Below are 23017 nucleotides of genomic sequence, written 5' to 3' on the forward strand. Positions count from 1 at the left end.
TCATTTGCTGGCTGCTTCACATTGCTTTAAACAGATAGTATTTTCCTGTAATCTTACTGTTTGCAAAGCTATGTAAGGTTTCCTCTAATTCAAAGAGAACTAAGAAGAGTTCATTGTGCTGTTGACTCTCAATTTGTGCTGACCTTTTCCCACCTGGGTTTCAGGGCTGCTGCTGTGGAGACAAATGGTGGTAGCTGAAATAAAGAGAGCTTATTCTGGAAGCAAATGCAAGACGCTGGGAAATCAAAGCAATGCACTGAAACCTCCTGATTTGGTTAATGGACCCCCAGCCTGCACCAACCCCACTGCCACACGTGCTCCTGTGTGATGCTGATCATGTCGTAAATGAAAACATCACTCAGAGAACACAGGAAATGAAAATGGTTTTTATTTAGCTCATATTATTCTTTCATTACAGCGCGTACAGCATTAGATTTGAACCTCAGCAGTTCTCTTCAAGGTAAACACTCCACTCTCGGGAGGAAGGGAGAAAAATCCCTCAAATCTGTAGAACTACATTTCCTGTAGTTACCATAGCAACGCAGCCATGGCAACACTGCCGGCGTTTTCTAAGTGTGTTTGTCTATCCGTGGTGATGGCTGTCTTTCTTTGTCTCTCTCTCTCTCTCTCTCTCTAGCTGCTTCCTCTTTCTTTATCCCCCTCTTATTCAGTCTCTCTCTCTCTGTTTTTATCTCTCTCTCTTTTCTCTTTCCTTCTATCCCTTGCTTCCTTCCTTTCTCTATCCACCTCTTTCTCTTTCTTCCCATTCTCTTTCAATTTCCACTTTCCATCTACTTCTTCTTTCTTTTTCAGTCCCCATATTTCACCCACTCTCTTCCTATACCCCTCTATATCTCCTCTCTCACGCTCCCTCTTTTTCTGTCCCCTTGTCTTTTACCCTCTCTCTCTCTCACTCACACTCCTTATTTCTCTTCTCTAATTCTATCTGCTTTTTATCTTTCTTTTTTGCTCTGTCAGTGTTTACTTCCTCTCTCTCTTTCTCTTGTTCTCTTTCTTTTCCTCTCTATTTCTTGTTTCTATCTGCTCTTCTTCTCTATCTGTCCCTATCTGTCCATCTGTATACTTCTTCACTCTCTCCCCCCTCACTCTACGACCTCTCTCGCTTCCTTGCACTCCCTCTTTGCTTCTCTTGTTCTCTTTCTGTATGTCCATCTTTCAATCTACTTATTCTCTCTCTCCACCCCCTCACTCTACCCCCTCTCTCGCTCCCTTGCACTCCCTCTCTTTGCTTCTCTTGTTCTCTTTCTGTATGTCCATTTTTCGATCTACTTATTCTCTCTCTCCACCCCCCTCACTCTACCCCTCTCTCTCTCTTGCACTCCCTCTCTTTGCTTCCCTCATTCTCTTACTGTCTTTAACATGACTGAGGAATTTCCAGCAGGGCTGCTTCTAATTTGTACTGCTCGTATGGCTGCACATGTGCATGCAAATGAAAACGCATCCTTGCACACCTGGTTGTACATACAACTATCACTGCTGCCTGGCACATTATCTCATATCCATGTATTTGTAAGCATATTATAATATCCATCTTAAACTCCATTCCTTCATCTAGGACATCAGTCTTTTTCCTCTGTCCTTCCTTTTCGCCCTCTTTCCCTCTTCAGCTCCACTTGTTGCCTCTTCCTGTCCAAAACTCTTTCTGTCTTCCTTATTAATCCAGTTCATCTTCAAAGTCTATCTCCTGTTCCTCCTCTTCCTCCTCCAGGGAGCTGTACCTCCATTGGCCACAGAGGGGCGCCAAGCGGCCATCTGCTGTCACCCCCATCGGCTGGATGATCTTATTCCTGAGAAATACCGAGCAGAGAAAAGAGAGACTAGAACTGTCAAGTCAAAGGGAAATCACACCTACTTTATATGCCATTTCTTTATATTCCTAATATGCATAAGCGCCTCTATTACAACTATTAATACACACACCACACGCACACACACACACACACACACACACACACACACATATATATATATATATATATATATATATATATATATATATATATATATATATATATATACACACACTGCTCAAAAAAAATAAAGGGAACACTCAAATAACACATCCTAGATCTGAATGAATGAAATATTCTCATTGAATACTTTGTTCTGTACAAAGTTGAATGTGCTGACAACAAAATCACACAAAAATCATCAATGGAAATCAAATTTATTAACCAATGGAGGCCTGGATTTGGAGTCACACACAAAATTAAAGTGGAAAAACACACTACAGGCTGATCCAACTTTGATGTGATGTCCTTAAAACAAGTCAAAATGAGGCTCAGTATTGTGTGTGTGGCCTCCACGTGCCTGTATGACCTCCCTACAACACCTGGGCATGCTCCTGATGAGGTGGCGGATGGTCTCCTGAGGGATCTCCTCCCAGACCTGGACTACAGCATCCGCCAACTCCTGGACAGTCTGTGGTGCAACGTGGCATTAGTGGATGGAGCAAGACATGATGTCCCAGATGTGCTCAATCGGATTCAGGTCTGGGGAACGGACGGGCCAATCCATAGCTTCAATGCCTTTATCTCGCAGGAACTGCTGACACACTCCAGCCACATGAGGTCTAGCATTGTCCTGCATTAGGAGGAACCCAGGGCCAACCGCACCAGCATATGGTCTCACAAGGGGTCTGAGGATCTCATCTCGGTACCTAATGGCAGTCAGGCTACCACTGGCGAGCACATGGAGGGCTGTGTGGCCCTCCAAAGAAATGCCACCCCACACCATTACTGACCCACTGCCAAACCGGTCATGCTGAAGGATGTTGCAGGCAGCAGATCGCTCTCCACGGCGTCTCCAGACTCCGTCACGTCTGTCACATGTGCTCAGTGTGAACCTGCTTTCATCTGTGAAGAGCACAGCGCGCCAGTGGCGAATTTGCCAATCCTGGTGTTCTCTGGCAAATGCCAAGCGTCCTGCACAGTGTTGGGCTGTGAGCACAACCCCCATCTGTGGATGTCGGGCCCTCATACCATCCTCATGGAGTCGGTTTCTAACCGTTTGTGCAGACACATGCACATTTGTGGCCTGCTGGAGGTGATTTTGCAGGGCTCTGGCAGTGCTCCTCCTGTTCCTCCTTGCACAAAGGCGGAGGTAGCTGCTGCTGGGTTGTTACCCTCCTACGGCCTACTCCACATCTCCTGGTGTACTGGCCTGTTTCCTGGTAGCGCCTCCAGCCTCTGGACACTACGCTGACAGACAGCAATCCTTCTTGCCACAGCTCGCATTGATGTGCCATCCTGGATGAGCTGCACTACCTGAGCCACTTGTGTGGGTTGTAGAGTCCGTCTAATGCTACCACAAGTGTGAAAGCACCACCAACATTCAAAAGTGACCAAAACATCAGTCAGAAAGCAGAAAGGTACTGAGAAGTGGTCTGTGGTCCCCACCTGCAGAACCACTCCTTTATTGAGTGTGTCTTGCTAATTGCCAATAATTTCCACCTGTTGTCTGTTCCATTTGCACAACAGCTGTGAAATTGATTGTCAGTGTTTCTTCCTAAGTGGACAGTTTGATTTCACAGAAGTTTGATTTACTTGGAGTTATATTGTGTTGTTTAAGTGTTCCCTTTATTTTTTTGAGCAGTGTATATACACACACATATACACACACACACACATAGTACCAATATCTAATAATAATTATATATAATAATAATAACAATTCATTAATAAACAATAACATATCACTGTTGTCAAAACCTCATCTCTGCAAAATGACAACTTTACAGGAGAAGGAAAAAACATACTTTACTTTTAATGTAAGTCAATGGAACCAGAATCATTAGATATTCTCAACACACAGCACATCCTGGACCCTAAATATGTTTTTATTGTCCACCATTAAGAACTACAAGTATATATTTTACAGCAAAAACAGTCAAACGCCAGCGCCCCCTTCTCCCTACACAGTGCGCTACGTAGGTCTTAAAATAACAGCTACAGCATCTAAACAGAGCACAGTCTATCTAACAGAACCGCTCTAGATTCAGCCTTGTGTACACAACTCATACTGGACAGATGTTTAATACTGACCATTAATGAGCTGCTTTTGTTGCAATTATTAGCACTTTAAGGATGAGTTTTATGTGAAAGAATGTTAAATGTTGACCGTAAAAGAAACTTGTATACATTACATGACTTTGTTTAACTCTGACAAACATGAAATGACCATTGGAGTTATCTGCTCTTGCCAAAAAAACAAGATTAAAAAAAGCTATTTCAAAGTTATTCAGTAAAGTTTCATTTTGTAACTTACCTGCATTTTGTTATGTTTATTTTACTTAATCAAAACAGCAACTGCAGTGTGATTTTATTGTCTGAGACCACTGATGAGATTCCTTCTATTTTGCATTTCTTTCTAATGTAATTCAACTTTCTTTATAACTGATTTATAGCATAATAATTTCATGACTTTGGTGTATCCCCTTTCTGGTTTGACAGCTGGCACTCAAGCTGGTCTGGGCCTCCTAAGTTTGTGCAAAAGCCTCTGATCAGTAGATCAAATCACCTGACGGTCATCTAAATCCGATTTTCAATTAAAGAAATATGATACTTAAAATCTAACCAATTTGTTGTTTATTTTCAGGCCTAAATAAAAAAAAAAAACATACCAGAGCTTCAACGTGGTCTCAGACTCCACTGTGTAATAAGAAAATAAGGAAGCCCAGTCCTTAATCTAACCCTCATATTAACCTCAGTGACCAAAAAGAAATGATTTTGTCACTTCAGTTTAAAACTCTACAAAGTCAGCACCATCTTCTGTTTTTCCTATGTAGTCAGGGCTTTTTTGATGTTAAAGCAAAAGATGCCCACACACCTGGAGAGCCTGTTGAACATGCTCATGAGCCGGACAGCCTCTGCCTCCTTCTCCTCCTCAGTCATTCCTTCCATGGGGTCGGGCTGTTGCTCCTCCACTCGTCCTGTCACCAGGTTGATTTTGTCTTTGGCCTGTCTGTACTCCTCTGTGTCTGAGTCCGAGTCACTGGAGTACTGTGGCTTAGGCGAGGGTCCACGGCCGCTCAGCAGACCCCGCGCTGCCAGCAGGCCAGCTGCATTGCCGTAACCTGTGTACTTCACAAACCGCCCCACTGACCCACACACGGGAGTATTAGCCTCAAACATTGCGCTGATGTAGCTGTTTCACAGGTACTTTAAAGAGCTCATATTCTACACTTTACTTGGGTTTTATTTTTTCCCTCGAACTCCACTCATGACATTTGACAGTTTTATGTACTTAAAAGTTGTCATTTATATTTACATGATCATTTTCTAACCTCTCCTCAACCCTTGGAATGAATCAGGTTGTTTTTGTTACTGTGCCTTTAAGACTGACTGTTCTGACTGATTCTCTCTCTCTCTCTTTTACAGAGCCCTGCTGGTGACATCCCGTGTAAATAAAATTTATACGTGGCCACGCCTTACTACCATGTGGGAACACGATCCTACTGTGTGACCATGACTTAATAAGACATGAGAATGAGATAATTAAGTCATGGCTACAACATGATGCAATGATTTAATTCCAATGCCTTACTAAGTCCTGACCATGCATTTGAATCTTGTTCCCACACCTTACTAAGAAATGGCCATGCATCTCATTCCCACAACTTACTAAGTTGAGGCCACAACTTTATTATCATGTTCCCATGCTTTACTAAGTCATGGCCTTGCATCATTTTTATTGATCCAGGATGTCACCAGCAGGGCTTCGTACTCTTTCACATACTGTCTTTAAAATTAATTAAAATTATTTCTAACTTAAGTGCCCGTGTGTGTGTGGGCAGGGCTAAACTCCTGTCGGCTGAATGGTCAGTCATATGTGAATGTGATATCATGTGATATATATGTGAATTTTACATGGATTGGTGAACTGTACAGTTTGCAACTTTAACAATGTTTACAATGTGTATGCTCTAAAGGTGCGTTGTTATAAATATGTAAATGTTTAGTATGAATGTGGGTGATTTTCCATCACATTCCTAAATGAGTGTCATATTGTATTATAATATTGATAAAGTAATTATAATAAACTAATCCCCGTACCGTTTTCCTTGCAGAGCACAAAGAGCAGTTCGGCTGCGCAGTACTTAAGGTCTGTGTCCACGTGGGTCATCAGTCTGACCAGCTTGCTCCTTAGAGTGTCTCCCTGCTCTGGCCTCAGGCCCACCTCGCGGAGGGGCGGCAGGATCTGACCAATCACAGCACAGCATCAGCGGACGAGGATGACCACAGTAGCGCTGACATTTACAGCTTTTTATGAGCTTTGCAGTAAAGCACCACACGTGCTGAGGTAAAGCACTCAGAGTGTGAGAAGTTTATCACCTGCTGTCTGAGATAGTGCCGAGTTTCTCTGTGCCCTCTGCAGCTTTCAGTCAGAAGGTTCAGCACAGGAGTCAACTTCTCTTTCAGCTTCTGACCCTAAACACATGCGCGCACACACCCACACACACACACACTTGTGTTTATACAATATTGGCCATTATATGTAAGCATGTACATCCTATATGTATTATGTCACTGCTGGACTGAGAACAACAGCATCCTGTAACCACTGATGAAGAACTAGAGGATGACCAGCACAAACCGTGCAGCAGCAGATGAGCTATCATCTCTGACTTTACATCTACAAGGTGGACCAACAAGGTAGGAGTGTCTAATAGAGTGGACAGTGAGTGAACACAGTGTTTAAAAACTCCAGCAGCACTGCTGTGTCTGATCCACTTGTACCAGCACAACACACACTAACAAACCACCACCATGTCAGTGCAGTGCTGAGAAAGATCCACCACCCAAACAGTACCTGCATTGAAGAACAGGGTAAAATGGGCTAACAAAGTATGCAGAACTACAGAGTGCCTCTATATAGTAAATGGAGCTAATAAAATGGACAATGAGTTAAATGAATGTAGTCAAATAGAGATATATAAGTCAAATAAGGAAGTCCTTGACCCCTGACTTATTGTATGTCTAACTCCTCCTCTTTTACATTTCTCCTTTTCAAATTTTCTTTATTTTTCTCCCCTTTATCTCTTTTCTCTCTCCAGTCTTCCTCTCTTTCTGTTCAGTCTCTCTCCCCTACCTCTCTCTCTTTGTTCTTTGTCTCTCAAGTTCCCGTCTCTTGCCCCCCCCTTCTCTCTCTCTCTCTCTCTCACTCTCTCTCTCTCTCACTCTGTCCAATCTCTTCTCCATGAACAGCAACAGCGAGTGGACACAGTCCATGTTGATGCCGCTGGACTCCCTCGATCCCTTGGACAGGCGGACGGATAGAAGGACGTCCAGACATTGCAGAGGGAGGGCTGACAGCAAGTTCACTGTATGGCTGTGGGGGAAGAGATTTCAAGGTCAAAGTTCACAGATTAGCTGATCTCATCTAGTTCAAACTAAAAATCAAATGTATACTAAGCCCCCCCCCTCTAATGCAACTGATCAGCCAAGACATGTTTGGTGTCTGAAGTGTGTTTCTTTACTTTTACATTGAAACTACAAGGCTAATGGTACTAACAGCATTGGGCAAGCTGCATACCCTCTGGTTGGTCAGCATGTCCCTCCTTCTACTCCCATCACTTGGGATGATGCTAGCTGCTATCTAACCAATCTAACAGAATTAGCAGTCAGCAATCTCCTCCAGGTGTGTTAAGCTGTGCAGTGGCGTTGCGGCAATTTGAAAAGATGTGAAGCTAAGGAGGAAGCTCGTCCTGGCCTTCACCATCCAAGCATAGTTGCATTGTGGGAGACCTAACTAGTTGAAGCAAATTGGTCATAAATTGGAGGGAAAACTAGTTAAAAATCTAATAAATATTGCATATCTTAACAACGTATGCCATAAAAATAGACAAAACATGAACATTTCATAAACAAGAGTAGCAGATTTTTTTCTAGACGTTTGAGGCAGTTTAAGGTACGTGTGTGATATTTAAGGATGCAGTTAGCCCCATGCTAATTGGTGGGGTGTAATCCAGAGAACCCATCGATAGGAGAATTACCAGAGCTGGTTTATGAGGAGCCTGGCCTCTTCCTATTTCCCCCATTACATCAAAAACAAGACTGCAAAATGCCAGAGGGCACCTGCGAGTGAGTCCTCAATGAATGGGAGTAAATGGAGCTCAATGGCTAAAAATTTAAAGTTAAAATAGTTTCTAATTTCTTGCCCAGAACCTTCCTTTAATTTTAGAAAGTATAAGGATGTATTTCACCAAAACAGCAAAGAAAACTCACATATATATTTCCTTTTTTCTACAACAAATGAGATTCTGGCAGCATAACGTTAGCATTACGGCTACTGAGTGCTGATCGTTTAGCATTACTGCTACTGAGTGCTGATTGGTTAGCAATACTGCTACTGCTGCCCCTGACGTTATCGGCATACATGAGGTGCCATTTTAAACTCTTATAACTCAAGTTTAAGTAGCAGTAATGCTAAACAATCAGCACTCAGTAGCAGTAATGCCAACCACTCAGCTCTCAATAGCAGTAATTCTAGCAAACTGCTGCCCAAAACCCATTTGCTGTAAGAAGCATTTAATTGGGTTTTATTTGTTTTTTAGTGAAATACATCCTTATGCTTTCTAAAATTAAAGGAAAGTTCTGGGCAAGTGATTGGAAACTATTTTAACTTTTCGTTTTTAGCCATTTAGCTCCATTCACCCCCATTCATTGAGGACTCGTTCACGGCATTTTGCAGTACTGTTTGTGATATAATCGGGGAAACAGGAAGTGGCCAGACTCCTCATAAACCAGCTCTGGTATTAACTTATGTTTCTTGTTAGCTACTTTAGCCTCATAGCTCCCATGCAAAACTAAAGACACAAACATGTCTTAGCTTTTACAATGCTTAAATGTACTAAATCCAAATTTATCTGGACAGTTGGTGTTTCCTCTCTCTCACCCCTGCAGTTCATCTACCAATTCTTCCTCTTCGCAGGACAGCAGCAGGCAGTGACGCAGCACTGCAGCCAGATGGCGATACAGAGCTGCTTCCTCCTGGAGGTGCAACAGATGAGGCGGTGAGGCTTTGGGCTATTATTAGAGAGTTGTTACCAGCCACAGTGGAAAGTAGACTTAGAGTGGAGGAATGTGTGGTATGGATTTCAGTCAGTAATCCAGGCCGATCCAGCTTTACCTCGTCAGGCTCCTGTCTGTGCATGCTGTACGTGATGTTGAAGAGGATCTTCAGGATCTCTATGGCGCGCTGGGAGGCGTCTCGGCTGATGGGGGCTGCTCTGGGGCCAGTGACCGCCTCATAGTCCTCCACCCAGCGCACCTCCAGACACTGCTCCAGCACCGCCGTCAACATGGACACACCACGCGCCTGAGGGCCAGAGTGGGAAAGGGTAGAGCTGACCACTGTCTAGTACAGCAGAGCACATTACAAACAGCTGGTCATACCACCTCTCTCTCTCTCTCTCTCTCTCTTTATTATTATGCCTTTTTCAGCTTTTCTCTAAATCTTTCACTCTCTCTGCCTCTCTTGCTCTCCTCTGTTTTTCTTTCTCTGTCTCTCCTTCTCTTCTGTCTTTCTTCTCTTGTCCTCCTTTGTTTTTCTTTTTCTGTCTCGCCTTCTCTTCTGCCTTTTGCCCTCTCTCTTTTCTCTCTCTTTCATTTTACTTTCTCCTTCTTTTGACTCTCTCTTTCAATTGTGTTTGCCTTTTCTCTGTCTCTCTTTTCTTTCTTATTTTTTTGTCTTCTCATCTCTCATTCTTTCTCTCCATTACATTCTCTCTCTCTTTCTTTACCTTTCTTACACTTTCTTGCCTTTCTTCATTCTTGCTTTTTCTCTCAAAGAGAAATTCATACCTTTTCTCCTTTCTGTCTCTTTTTCTTTCTCTTCTTTCTTTTATTCTGCTCTTTGTTTTTCTTTTTTCTTTCTCTCTTTCTCTACTGTCTCTTCTCTTTTTTTCTGTTTTTTCTACTTTCTTTTAACTCTCTCCCTCAATTTTTGCCTTTTTCTCTCTCTCTCTCTCTCTCTCTCTCTCTCTCCCCCCCCCCCCCCCCCCCAAAAAAAAAAAAAAAAAAAACCTCTCCTACCTGCTGAAGCTGTTTCCTAAGCTCTGGGCGCAGAGCAGTCAGCAGAAACAGGAGACGCAGGTCATAGAACTGCCCACTGGGCGGCGCTGCAGAGCGGATACTGTCCTTCAGCTTCTCAGACAATCCAGGGAGAAGCCTGAGAGAAAGTGAGAGAGTAAAAAGGGAGACTTTCATACAATAATACAAAATACAAGATGGAAAAAATTCAGGAATTCTTCTCTATTCTACGGAGCCCCGCTGATCACATCCTATATGAATAAAAATAATGCATGGCCACGACGTAGTACGGCTTGGGAACGAGATAATTAAGTCGTGGCCACGACTTAGTAAAGCATGGGAATGAGATCCTAATGCATAGCCATGACTTAGTAAGTCGTGATCTTGTTCCTATGCCTTACTAAGCTGTGGCCACGCATTAGGATCTCGTTCCCACACGTTAATAAAACGCCACGCATTATTTTTATTTATATAGGATGTCATCAGTGGGGCTCCATACTATTTCAGTTTTATCTGATGATTCTTTAAATGTGAAAAATGTAATAAGTGAAATATAATACTGTAAATATGCTAATTGAACCAAATTACTCTGTCCATTATTACCTGAAACTGCAATCTTATATGCAACTATATGTAATATACATATACAAACATATGCATAATTGCATGAAATAGCATTTCTCGTATAAAGAAAACACAGCTTCAGAATAATTTCCCTCATTTATAGTAAGGTCATTCTATAGAAACATCCCCTTTTCTATCTCTCCATAGGAGTCACTGGTGTTACCGGTTGTCATTGGTGTTACACATAATAAAGGTAACACCAGAGACATGTTTAATGAAAAATGCTACGGAACATCAAAGCACATGTTGTCAATCATGGAATATCCACTAAAATATGTAATTTACTCCATTTGTATTTTTTGTTTTTTTTCCTCACAATTACCTAAGAGTAAAGTAGGTCACACCAGTGATGTCAACTAAAGGCTTCACATGAAATCATGAGCTAAATGAGAAAATCTCTGATAACTGAAAAGACACAGTGGACTCACCATGTGCTTTTTTTCATATACCTTCAGAAAATAGGTAAAAGGAAGTCAAGTGATGTCATCAGTGTGATTTTTATTTCAAAATAAAAGATTTTTTGTTACACGGTAACATGACTGCTGTGGACAACTTTCATTAAGTTAAGTGATACTTTTTTGATCCCACAACCGGGGAAATTCCACCTCCGCATTTAACCCATCCGTGAAGTGAAACACCACATACACACTAGTGAACACACACACACTAGGGGGCAGTGAGCACACTTGCCCGGAGCGGTGGGCAGCCCTATCCACGGCGCCCGGGGAGCAGTTGGGGGTTAGGTGTCTTGCTCAAGGACACCTCAGTCATGGACTGTCGGCACTGGAGATTGAACCGGCGACCTTCTGGTCACAGGGCCAGTTCCCTAACCTCCAGCCCACAACTGCCCCATTATATATATCTATTTGGCATTTGTTTTCTTTTCATTCATATATCTCATAGTCATGTATACATTATTGCAGTTAAAATGGTAGAAAAACATGTTTTTCCCTCAAAATATGGCCACACCCTTTACACCTGATTGTGAGGACGAGCACCTCTGTGGTGCCTGGAATTCTACATAACTGATCTAAAAAGCAAAATTGATAGATTGATGGCATAGTTAAAATAGCTTCTTTTTTAAAAATATAAACATATTGTAACCCCAACGTGTTTTTCAAGTATATAATGTATCTGTAAAAGCTAGGGACACAAAAATGGACGTTTCCATAGAATGACTCAGTAGCTGTAAGTAAAGTTGAGAGTCTCACTTCAGAGCACTCGCCCTCTCCTGCGCCCTCTGGCTGTTGTAGATGACATTACAGAGAGCCTTCACAGCCTCCTTCCTCCAAACTTCTCCATCATCATACCACTCATCCCCCTCCTCATCCCTCTCTCCTCTGGCGTCCCTCTTTCCCCTTGCCAACATGCTGTGAATCCCATCAGCCCTGTATGACCCGCGCCGCTCCCCTCGAGTTTCAATGATGACCTCTCTCATGCGGCCGTGTGTGTCCAGAGTGTAGGCCTGGGCGACAAAACACAAGTGATGATTAGCAAAATCAAGCTGATTTTCCATGCTAATGATGCCATTATTGTGCTGTCCAGCTCGTCAAGCCAGTTTTAGCTGCAAAAGCTTTAGCTAATGCTTGTCATTCAGTGACTAAAGGGACACTTCAAACAGAAGTGAACATGTAATCATTAATAAAGCCGTTGTAAACACGCAGCAGTGTCTAGCCCAGGGGTCGGAAACACGAGGCTCTTTTACTGCCCTGTTGAGGCTCCTCAGCAGAATTAGATTTGTTGGTAAAAATAAAATAATCCTCCTTTACAGTAAAATAAAGCTCTGCTGATCGTTCAACACAGTTTAACAATAAATGCTCTTAAAATCTGGAGTTAATGTAGAACTGCTAAATCACCCTTTAACCCTGACTGCTGGTCACCATAGCAACAGCAACACTCTCGCCTAGCTAGTAGCTAACGAAACAGCAAAGAGAAGGATATAAGATGAACATTGATCATTTGGAGACAAATGGACTTAACGCTAACTGCATTGTAAGGTGGAAGGAGAAATTTTGAACAAGAAGCTGGCGAGATTCTTCGAACAACATGCAAATTCTCAAAGCTTACAGAGATGGAGAAGATGACGACAGCTGCCCAGTAAAGCACCAAAAATAGCTGCTCTGTGGTTTTAGTTCCTGCTTTGTGTTTACTGAGAATAAATGGCGCTTGGTGACTTTACTTCACAGCCAGCCTATTGACCACGACTGCTGGGTTATTTCAGCAGAGAACAACGTTTGTGAATAGACTGTGTCAGATATTGGATGTCAGTTCGCCTTGAAGGAGCTGCGCAGGAAGAGGCGGGCCTAAATGTTTGGTTGTCGGAGTGGGACAAATTATTCCACTTTTCTGTGGGAGTGGGATGAAATCTTGTGGGAACAGGACTGAACAAAAAAGTTCAAGGTTTGAAATACCACTCAGAATGTTGAATGAATATTGAATGGTAGTGACACGCTGTGATGTTTGGTCGTGCCTGCCTGAGTAAGCCGTGTGGCTAATGGGAGCTGTGCTGACTAGAGCTGGAGAATTAGCTGTACTAGCATTAGCTTCGGTGACGCTGACCTTGGACCCTGAGTTGCTGCTGTTTGTGGGTCTTGACTCAGAGCTGGTGGTGCCGCAGGCTGAGCTCCACTGCTCGTGCTCCTCTCTCTCCTCCTCTTCCTCATGGCCAGGGATAGGCAGGGAGCTGACGCCACCCAGGCGGGCGAGGGTGAGGATGGCGGAGTCGGTGATGAAGGGCGCCAGAGCCTGTCGGTCGCGAGACAGGATACGGAGGGTCCTCAAACACACTCTCAGAACACCTGGCTGCAGCTGTGTCCGGATAAACCACATCAGGGCCGAGGCCAGACGCTGCGAGAGAGAGAGAGAGAGAAATAAGGGGGGGGGGGGGGGGGGGGGGGTAATAAAGGGCAATTCCACCAACTGTTACAAATTCTTACACAACTCTAGTGAGATCATTTTTGACTGGTTAATTGTAGAGAAAGTTGCAGAGTCAGAATTGTTCACAGTGCTGCTGATAAGAACCAGATGTTTATTTTGTTTATGGAGCAAGGAGAGAAAGGGAGAAGCATCTCTAGCTCGAATAAATAAAAAAATAAATAAAAAAGTAAAATCAAAGTTTCTGGTTCCATTTTTAAAGAACTCTAAAAGAACTTAACAGGAATGTTTTTTTGTGACGCAGCCTTACAAGGACATGCTTTTTGTAGGCCATGTCTTTCGAGGGATGCAGCCCCTGAATTGGGACACACCTCGTATAACTTCAGCGTGATTGTGCAGAGCTAAACTGCTGTAAATATGCATAATATATTTATGCAAATCTGGTTTCCATGACAACACAGAAACAGTGAATTCAAAATTGGCTGGTTTTACAGATTATATGGACTGTATAGACTGTATGGACTGTATATATGGAATATAGGGACTGTATGGACTATATTGACTGTATAGACTGTATGGAATGTAAGGACTTTGTAAGTTGTATGGACTGTATACACTATGTAGACTGTGTAGACTGTACACTCTCAGAAAAAAGGTATGACACTGTCACAGGGGTAGTACCCCTATTGTCACTTTGGTGGTACCCTCAGGGGTACATCCCAGTACCTTTAGTCAGGGAACATAACCATACCAGAATCCATTGAAATGATATTTTCTAAGCTGTATTGACTCCACACCCCCTGTCTTGTCTCCAGATTTTTTTATTTTAATGTTCTGATTTAAAAACATTTGGTTATAAAAGGTACAAATATCTACTTTTCTGCTAGGAAAAACTCACGTAAGGTACACCACTGTACCTTAAAACCACTGTTGTGCCTTTGAGGGTAGACTTACATTGTTTGTACCTTGATGAATGAATCATGTACCTGCATAGTACGTTTATTTCTAAGAGTGTATGGACTGTATAAGCTGTATAAACTGTATAGACTATATAGACTGTGTAGGCTGTATGGACTGTATAAGCTGTATAAACTGTATAGACTATATAGACTGTGTAGGCTGTATGGACTGTGTAGGCTGTATAAACTGTATAGACTATATAGACTGTGTAGACTTTACGATTGTGCCAACAAAGCTCCTTAGAGCTTGAGAGAAAGAGGGAGAGTCAGTGGAAGAACAGAGTGAGAAAAGGAAGAGTCCTTTTCTTCTTCTGAAAGATGAATGGCATCTCTCGCTCACCCTCCGCAACACCAGCTCAGTATCCTCACACTCATCATCGTCTGAGCCAAGGTCTGAGTCAGAGTCTGGAACGTACTCCCTCACTTTATTCTTGCGGAACTGACAGACACAGATGAAAGTCACAGAGAGAGAGAGGGAGGGAGAGAGAGAGAGAGATATCATTCTGGAGAATATGAGCTGTTAGAGCTGCTAGACTACAGAGCACATCCTCTCAGAGGCTCTACAGAACACAACACCACCTGCTACTCTTTCATTCTCCACTCTCTCCACTCTACCTCTCTGAATCATCCTCTCATCCCTTCTCCTTTCTCATCTCACTCTTTTGCTCACTCTCTTTGCTCTCATTACTTTCTCCTCTCTCACTCAATATCTTCACTCTCTTTTTCTTTTCTTTGTCTCTTTCTCTTCTCTATCTCTCTGCTTTTGCTCTGTTTTCTATCTTACTGTATTCTATCTCTCTCTCTCTCTCTCTCTTTCTCTCTCTGTCATCTCTCTTTCTGAGCTTTCCCCCTGTGTATTATTGTGAGTTTGTACCTCCTCCAGTTCCTGTTGCTGTGTCCAGTCGGTCCGTGTTGTGGTGAGTGTAATGAGGCAGAGCAGACAGAGTGATTAATAACCTTCATCACAATTAAAGCGATAGTTCAGTGAATACTATTTGTTCAGTGTTTGTTCCCGTATCCCAAACACCGCCAATCAGCCAAGATGTGTTTGGTGTCTGAGGTTGGCTTATTTAGTTTTGCAGTGAAGCTGTGAGGCTAATGTGGCTAACAAGTAATGGAGGCCGATACCCACCGATTAGCACTGTGAAAACTGCAATCAGCACACACTCCATCAGACTGAGCTGAGCTTTTAAATTACCTCACACAGTTAGCCTCAAAGCTCCAGAGGAAACCTAGCAAACCTCAGCGAACTAAAGGCAAACACATATACAGACGTCACACACACTATATATATATATATAAAGAATTTCAAAGAGCTGCAGATTTGAGCCCCTACCTTCTTCCTCTCCTTTTCTTCAACATTAAAGAAGAAACACTGAGAGTACTGGAGGGAGACAGAGGAGGGAAAAAGAAAGGAGAGAAAATAAGAGGGGGGGGAGAAAATGACAGAGAGGAGAGCAAGAGAATGAGTGAGAGAGAGAAAGAGGGAGAGAAAGAGAACAAGCCAGAGAGAAAGAGCCAGAGGAAGAAAAGAGACAGGAAGATGGATAAAGTAAGAGAAAGAGTGAGAGGGTGGGCAGTAACAGAAAAATGAGAAAAATAGAGAGATGAGAGAGAGAAAGACACAGAGAGAGTAATTACTGAAACGAAACAGCCAAAAGTTCCTCTCTGCCACACGTCTGAATAAATAAATGAACACCCCTCAGGTTTCCTCGCCTGTGCCGTTGCCATGGAAACGGTGTATGTCTGTCTGAGGCTTCATGAGGTAGTGGCACTTTTCACTGGTTCCGTATCATCACACTACATTTTATTGCATGTAATATTACAGTTGCTATGATTTAATGTAGCTCAGGTCACTCATACAAACACTGCAGTAATCATCTACACTGTTAAACATGAAGGTGCCTGAACTGTTCTTGGAGTGATGCTGTAGAAGAAACACTACTCCTTCCTAAGGGAGAAATCCACTACATCTTTTTTGAATTTCTATTAAATGGCTGAGATGTAAACAAAGTCATTCAGAGTGGTTTGGTGTGAAATGCTCCATTCTAGCTAAACTTACGAGTGGGAATTGTTCACAGTGGTGGTGATAGGAACCAGATGTCCACCTCTGAAAGCTCCCCCACAGACAGGTATTACATGAAATAGTTATGAAAGCACTGTCTAATTCCTGAGATACTTTTTTTTGAGAATGTTTTGTGGCTGAAACCATTCATGGCAGAGAGATGTATAAAAACGTTTTGTTCCCGATTTATTACTACTTCGTATATCATCAATCAACATTACATATAAAAACTCAGGAGACACATGTAGGTTCACTGCTGGTTTTGGATAGTAAATAAAATGGCTAGATTTGTGTTGTAGACATTGTAACCCCTGGTTCCTATCACCACCAAAGAAATCTGAGTCTGCAAGTTTCTCTACAGTGAACCATTTCAAATCATGAATGACTGTTTACCCCTCAATGAATAAATGAACCCCTTAAAATCTCAGGCTTATTACTTACTAATACTTACTATTCAGTAACTACAGGGACTGATTGAGCTGTTCTTAGGTTATAGAAGTGTATAATAAAACATTGGGCCCACCAGCAGGCCCTGAACCTTTAAGGGGTTAAGCAGAAATTTTGAAAAATTAAACATAATTGGACAAATAAGCAATTAAAGCTTTGTCCATAAACTGTATATCCAAGGTAAAGAACCATGTAGGAACATTTTCAAGAGTGTTCAGTACAATTGCAGCACTTGTGCACTTTTGCTACAGTAGCAGGGAACATTCTGTACCTCTGTGTTGTAGTCATCCAGCTGCGCCTGGACGCTGTCCTGGTCTCCTTGTTTGATGCACTGAATGATCCTCTCCACATCCACGGTCATGGTGTATTCTGTTCAGAGACGTTTGCTTTGTTACATGAACTTAGTCCTACTGCATTTCTAATGTCCATCTACTCACACCTTTGCTGGTCAACAAGATCCACACTCTTAAAAATAAAATTTAAAGAAGGGTTCTTCAGAGTGATACCACAGAACAGGGGTCGGCACCATCTTGAGTGATACCGCAGAACAGGGGTCAGCAACATTTGACTCTGGAGCCACATGCAGCTCTTTTACTCTCCTGTTGTGACTCCACAGCAGAATTAGATTTATAGGTAAAAGGAAAATAATCCTCCTTTACAGTAAAAGAAAGCTCTGCTGATCATTCAACACAATTTAACAATAAATGCTCTTAAATGTTTGAGTTCATGTAGAACTGCTAATTCACCCTTTAAACCTGAAGGTTGCCATGCAGACTACAATCTGGCTAGTAGCTAACAAAACGGCAAAGAGAAAGATTGAAGACGAACATCGATTACTTGGAGACGAATGGACTTATTTGCATTTATAATCACTCCAGCTGGTTTCCAGATCAATTTAATCTGCAACGAGAAACTGTCAAACACAAAAACATCGCAAATGTGAAGTCTGTTTGTTCGAGCCAATTAGAGACTTCTGAAGAAGTCAGTTACAGCTGGAGGAGGTGGGCAGATTGGTGTTGGAACTAGAGTCTGCAGGAAGGTAGAACCAGGCTTGGTGACCACTGTTCTAAACCATTTGCATGTCAGTGGTCATAAAGGCCCCTTTTGTCCGATTCAAAATTTATACATGGTTCTCAAACTGGTCCTCAGGGACCCCAGATGGTCCACAATTTCCAACTCAACTCACAAAACATAGGGATAGAACAAAAACATGGACTGCCTGGGGTTCCTGAGGACTGGTTTGAGAACAGGTGGTTGTTTAAAAATCATTACTGTAAATGAGATGCGTGAGAACCTTAGTCCACCTAATGAGGTTCTACAAATAACTTTAAAGTCCGTATAGCACCACCTTCACATTGAGTGAGGGTTCTATAAACCTTTAAAAGGTTCTTTACTCTTAAAGAAGGTTCTTAAAACTTAAAATATGATTCTTTAAAGAACCATCCATTGAAATGTTCTTTCGGGAACCAAAAGTGGTGCTTCTATGGCATTGCTTAATTATTTACTGATTTATTGCACTCTTACAAGTAAAGGTTCCTAAATGGTTCTTGACTTGGATGGATGGTTCTAGGAAAAAGCTCTAATTGGTTTATAACACTATACATTATGTAGAAGGTTATTTAAACCTAAAATGTTTCTTTTTTAAAAAAACATAAATTAAAAGGTTCTTTAGGGATCCAAAAGTGGTTCTTCTATGGCATTGCTCCATTATTTACTGATTATTTGCACCCTTACAAGAAAAGTTTCCTAAATGTTTTTTGACTTGGATGGATGGTTCTAGTAAAGAGCTCCAATTGGTTTAGAACATTGTACATTGTGTGAAAGGTTCTTTAAACTTAATAATAAGGTGGATCTTGTTGACCAATATGGATAGATAAGGGGGCGGGGCTAAATGGAGGAATCTAATTGAATTATGTACAATCTGTCGGGTCTAAATATCGCAGACGTTATTACACAAGCGGCTTTGTGACTCATACTGGATGAGTGAGCACGTCTACAAATGTCTGCTAACACAGGCTCAACCAGAGCGGGTCTCTCAGGGCTCATATGGATCATTTATCGCACTAGAAATAAGTAATATATATATATATATATATATATTTACTTATATATATTTACATTATGTTTGACTGTCTATATGTCCATTAATATAGACATTCACAATACAAGTAAGTATTAATATGTGCAGTGACTGTAATCTTGTCTAAATACAGTACTGTGCAAAGGTTTTAGGCACCTGAGAAGATTCTATACAAAAAGTCATTTAATTTGGCAGAAAAAAGGTGGTAAACTATCAATGGGGCAGTGCCTCTCTCATCACTGGGGTGGTTTCCTCAAGGGTACATCTCAGTACCTTTAGTCAGGGAACATAACTGTACCATAATCCACTGAAATTATATTCTCTAAGTTGTACTGACTCCACACACCCTATCTTGTCTCCAGGCTTGTAATTTATTGTTCTGTTTTTAAACATTTGGTTGTGAAAAGGTACAAATACAAACTTTTCACCTAGAAAAAAATATTTATTAAAGGACAAAAAGTCAAAATTCATGTATATTGTTAAAAGAGCTGCATACTTGTATATATAGCAGCAAGTCTGTTGGTAATATTGATCATTCATTTGTGTATGTATATGTATCGATGTTGGAACAAAACCTTGTATCTCCATTTTTAACGATTTTCAGTTTTGATACAATTTGAAGATGCCTGTTGTTTTTTTACATTGTTTGTAAATTTCATGATAAATGGGCCAAAAGAAACAGCTCAAAATGACTTGGTCTGGTTCCATTGACTTTAAAAGTAAAGTAGATTTTTCCTTCTCCTATAAATTGACCATTTTGGAGATACTAGGTTTTTAGGTTTTGATCTGACAAACAGAGTTGGACGAAGTACACAAATCATGTACTTGAGTTAAAGTAGAGACACCCAAGGTAAAATATTACTCCAGTAAAAGTAGAAGTCCTTACTCTAGACCTCAACTTGAGTAAAAGTACAAAAGTATTTGGCTTCAAATGTACTTAAGTATTGAAAGTAAAAGTACTAAAAGATTCACTATGACTTTAATGTCCTGTTATCGGTTTTATAACAAGACTCGCTTCATGAACTCATTTTAGGTGGAAATCTTCCAGCGTCTCTCTTGGTAAACCAGTCTTTTAATAGAACGTCATTAATTAGTGACGCTGACATCTATTAAAATGATCATAAGCACAAAACACTGAAGGTAAACAGTTTCCATCAGGGAGAACCGAGTGGCTCTGAAATCACTTTTACAAACAAGCAAAGTTTCAGTTTAAGATCACTTTGTAAATTAGTTACAAGTTGAATAAAAACTGTCTTTAAATTCAGGATCACAAATGAGTTTCCTTTACTATGTTGATCTGTAGGTCCCTGTTCATAAACATAAACTAACTGAAACTAATTTACTATAAAATGAAAGTGTTTGTATGAATTCAGTAAAAAAGAAACGTGCCAGTCACGACTGCTTATGTGTACATATTTCTATATTGTGGTCTATTTACAAAGTTAGGTTAGTTCATCATTTAGGTGACGTATGTGCTCCCAAATCTTTACACTGCTGCACTGACGTTGAACTGTGTGCTGCACTGGGTCGGTATGACCAACAGGTCAAAACAAGCTCAGAACAAAGTGACCGCTGTGCCCTGATTGGTGCTCTTGCTTTGCACTTCTTTTGATTTGATGTGTTACATTTTTATACACACAAAAACCAAAAGGAAGGACAGATTTCTCAAAGTGTAGTGGAGTAATAAGTAAGATATTTGACTTTGAAATGTAGTGGAGTGAAAGTAAAAAGTCACTCAAAATGGAAAACTTCAGTAAAGTACAGATACATGTACTTAGTTACTGTTCACCACTGCTGACAAATATATGTATATGTATACTGCTGCTGAGGGAACAAAAGCTTGTATCTCCAAAATGGTAACTTTACAGGAGAAAGAAAAGTGTACTTCTCTTTTAATGTAAGTCAGTGGAACTAGCATTTTCAAATTATGTCAACTGAAAAATGACCAAATTGAGATACAAGGTTTCGTTCCGACAGCAGGTGGTTTACGTGGCCCCGAGAGTGATATTTTCATTTGAGATGTTCTTATAACACATAAAACACAGCCAACTATCAGCGAAGTGCTCCTCACTTCAGGCTTACTGTATCACCAGTCATGTAACTCAGAATAAGCTAAAGAGTATAAAGTGTTTTCTTCCTGTGCTTACCTTCTGCAGGGCAGTGACCAGTGAACAGTCCTGCTGATGAGTGTGCTGCAGCGCTGTGTGTTCTTCTCCTCTCTCTCCTTTTTGTAATCAGCTCTGAGATTTAGTTCTTAGTTTTTCTAATCTAATCTCAACCTCGTCTCACTGTTCATAATCCGCTGTGTATGGTCACTCCACACGAGCCGTTAGAGTGTCCATCTTTCATAGAGGACCTGTAGGAGAGCAATAAGCTTTATCTGTAATTAACACTGCGAGACAAGGACTCTCTACACTGTACATGACTGAGGAGCCAGAACCAGGACTTGCAATAAAATGATACTGTTATGCTGCTACATATGTACATCCATAAAATGCTTCTTAAGGGTTCTACAGGAAAGACAATGGTTCTATATAACCATAAATGCTCAAAGAACCATTTTATGCTTAAATTGTGTTTTGCATGGTGAAATGGTTCTTTAGATTGATGCAGAATGTGTTGTAGATGGTTCTATCCATCCATCCATCCATCCATCCATTTTCTAAGCCGCTTCTCCGTCAGGGTGCTGGAGCCTATCCCAGCAGTCTTCGGGCGAAAGGCAGGATACACCCTGGACAGGTCGCCAGTCCATCGCAGGGCTAGATGGTTCTATATAGAATTAAAACAGTTCTTGTATTTTTACAAGCTTGACATTGTAACAATGACAGAACCATTTTAGTGCTATATAGAACTGTATACAACACATTTCACCATGCAAAGAACCATTTTCATGCTTAAAGGGTTCTTTGCATGGTGAAATGGTTCTTCAGATCGATGTAGAATGTGTTGTATATGGTTCTATTAGGAAACCTTTTGAAAATGGTTCTACAGCATTGAAAGGGTTCTTCTATTGTTACAAGCTTGACATTATAACAATGAAAGAACCCTTATTAGTGCTATATAGAACCATATATGACACACGCAACCTTGCAAGGAACCCCTAAGTCTTGCAAATGGCTCTTTGAGGTTATATATCGAACCACTGTCTTTACTAAAGAACCTTAAAAGAAAAATCTTTTTGAGAGTGTATATTTTATTGCCAATTTATCAAAAACGCCTAAGTCATACCTTCATTCATTGGTCATTTTATCCAATAAAAATTGCAAAAGATGAGCTACTGACTATAAAAGTAAACTTACACAATACAATAGTATTGTGTAAAAGTCAGAAACCACATTTAATTTATTTCATTTCTAGGCAACACGGCTATTAGACACAAGTTATTCATTTTCAGGAGATATTTCAGAGGAGGCTAGACATAAAATAATCTACCTGTATTAAAAAGAGGAAAGTCAACAGAAAACAAGTGAAAAAACAGGGGCTTCCAAAAATGACCTATTTATTAGTTCAACAAATGAAAAGCTATTAAGAAAATGAAGCTCCTAATAACCACCTGGAAGACCTGGTAGACACTAAAAAAGACCCCCAAGACACCCCCATCAAATAAACAGCACTTAAAGTTTTCATTTTTGAGAAAGAGGAGAAAATCAAGCTGCTTCAGATCTGAAAACGTCCACAGGTGTTTCTGTCCATCCTTCCACTGTAAGAAGACAACTCAGTGCTGTGGGTCTGAAAGAATGTGTAGCTGTTCAAGAAGAACCCCACTGAGAAAAAAAGACAGACACAAACAAAGAAGCTGAACAATGGACTGACCACCCCAGAGTCCAGACCTCAACATCATTGAATGGGTTTGGGACTATTTGGATTGTGAGAAGCAGAAAGTACAGAGAAAGTCTGAAAGAGAACAAGGGAGAGA

General features: G+C 41.1%; 1 protein-coding gene across 1 annotated transcript; it reads right to left on the minus strand.

Annotated features, from left to right (window-relative positions):
• Positions 1-366: 366 nt before the first annotated feature.
• si:ch211-195b15.7 (synembryn-A) lies at positions 367-21336 on the minus strand. The gene is made up of 15 exons (XM_017697433.2): positions 21249-21336; positions 17293-17390; positions 15846-15893; positions 15384-15401; positions 14850-14948; positions 13236-13523; positions 11888-12141; positions 10056-10191; positions 9151-9339; positions 8917-9011; positions 7200-7350; positions 6354-6449; positions 6075-6219; positions 4849-5119; positions 367-1808 (listed from the first exon to the last, which is right to left on the minus strand). Exons 2-15 carry the CDS (start codon positions 17380-17382, stop codon positions 1676-1678), a joined length of 2013 nt encoding a protein of 670 aa, XP_017552922.1. The 5' UTR covers positions 17383-17390; positions 21249-21336; the 3' UTR covers positions 367-1675.
• Positions 21337-23017: the final 1681 nt, after the last annotated feature.

This window comes from Pygocentrus nattereri, chromosome 14, assembly GCF_015220715.1.
Source record: "Pygocentrus nattereri isolate fPygNat1 chromosome 14, fPygNat1.pri, whole genome shotgun sequence".
NCBI classification, from domain to species: Eukaryota; Metazoa; Chordata; class Actinopteri; order Characiformes; family Serrasalmidae; genus Pygocentrus; species Pygocentrus nattereri.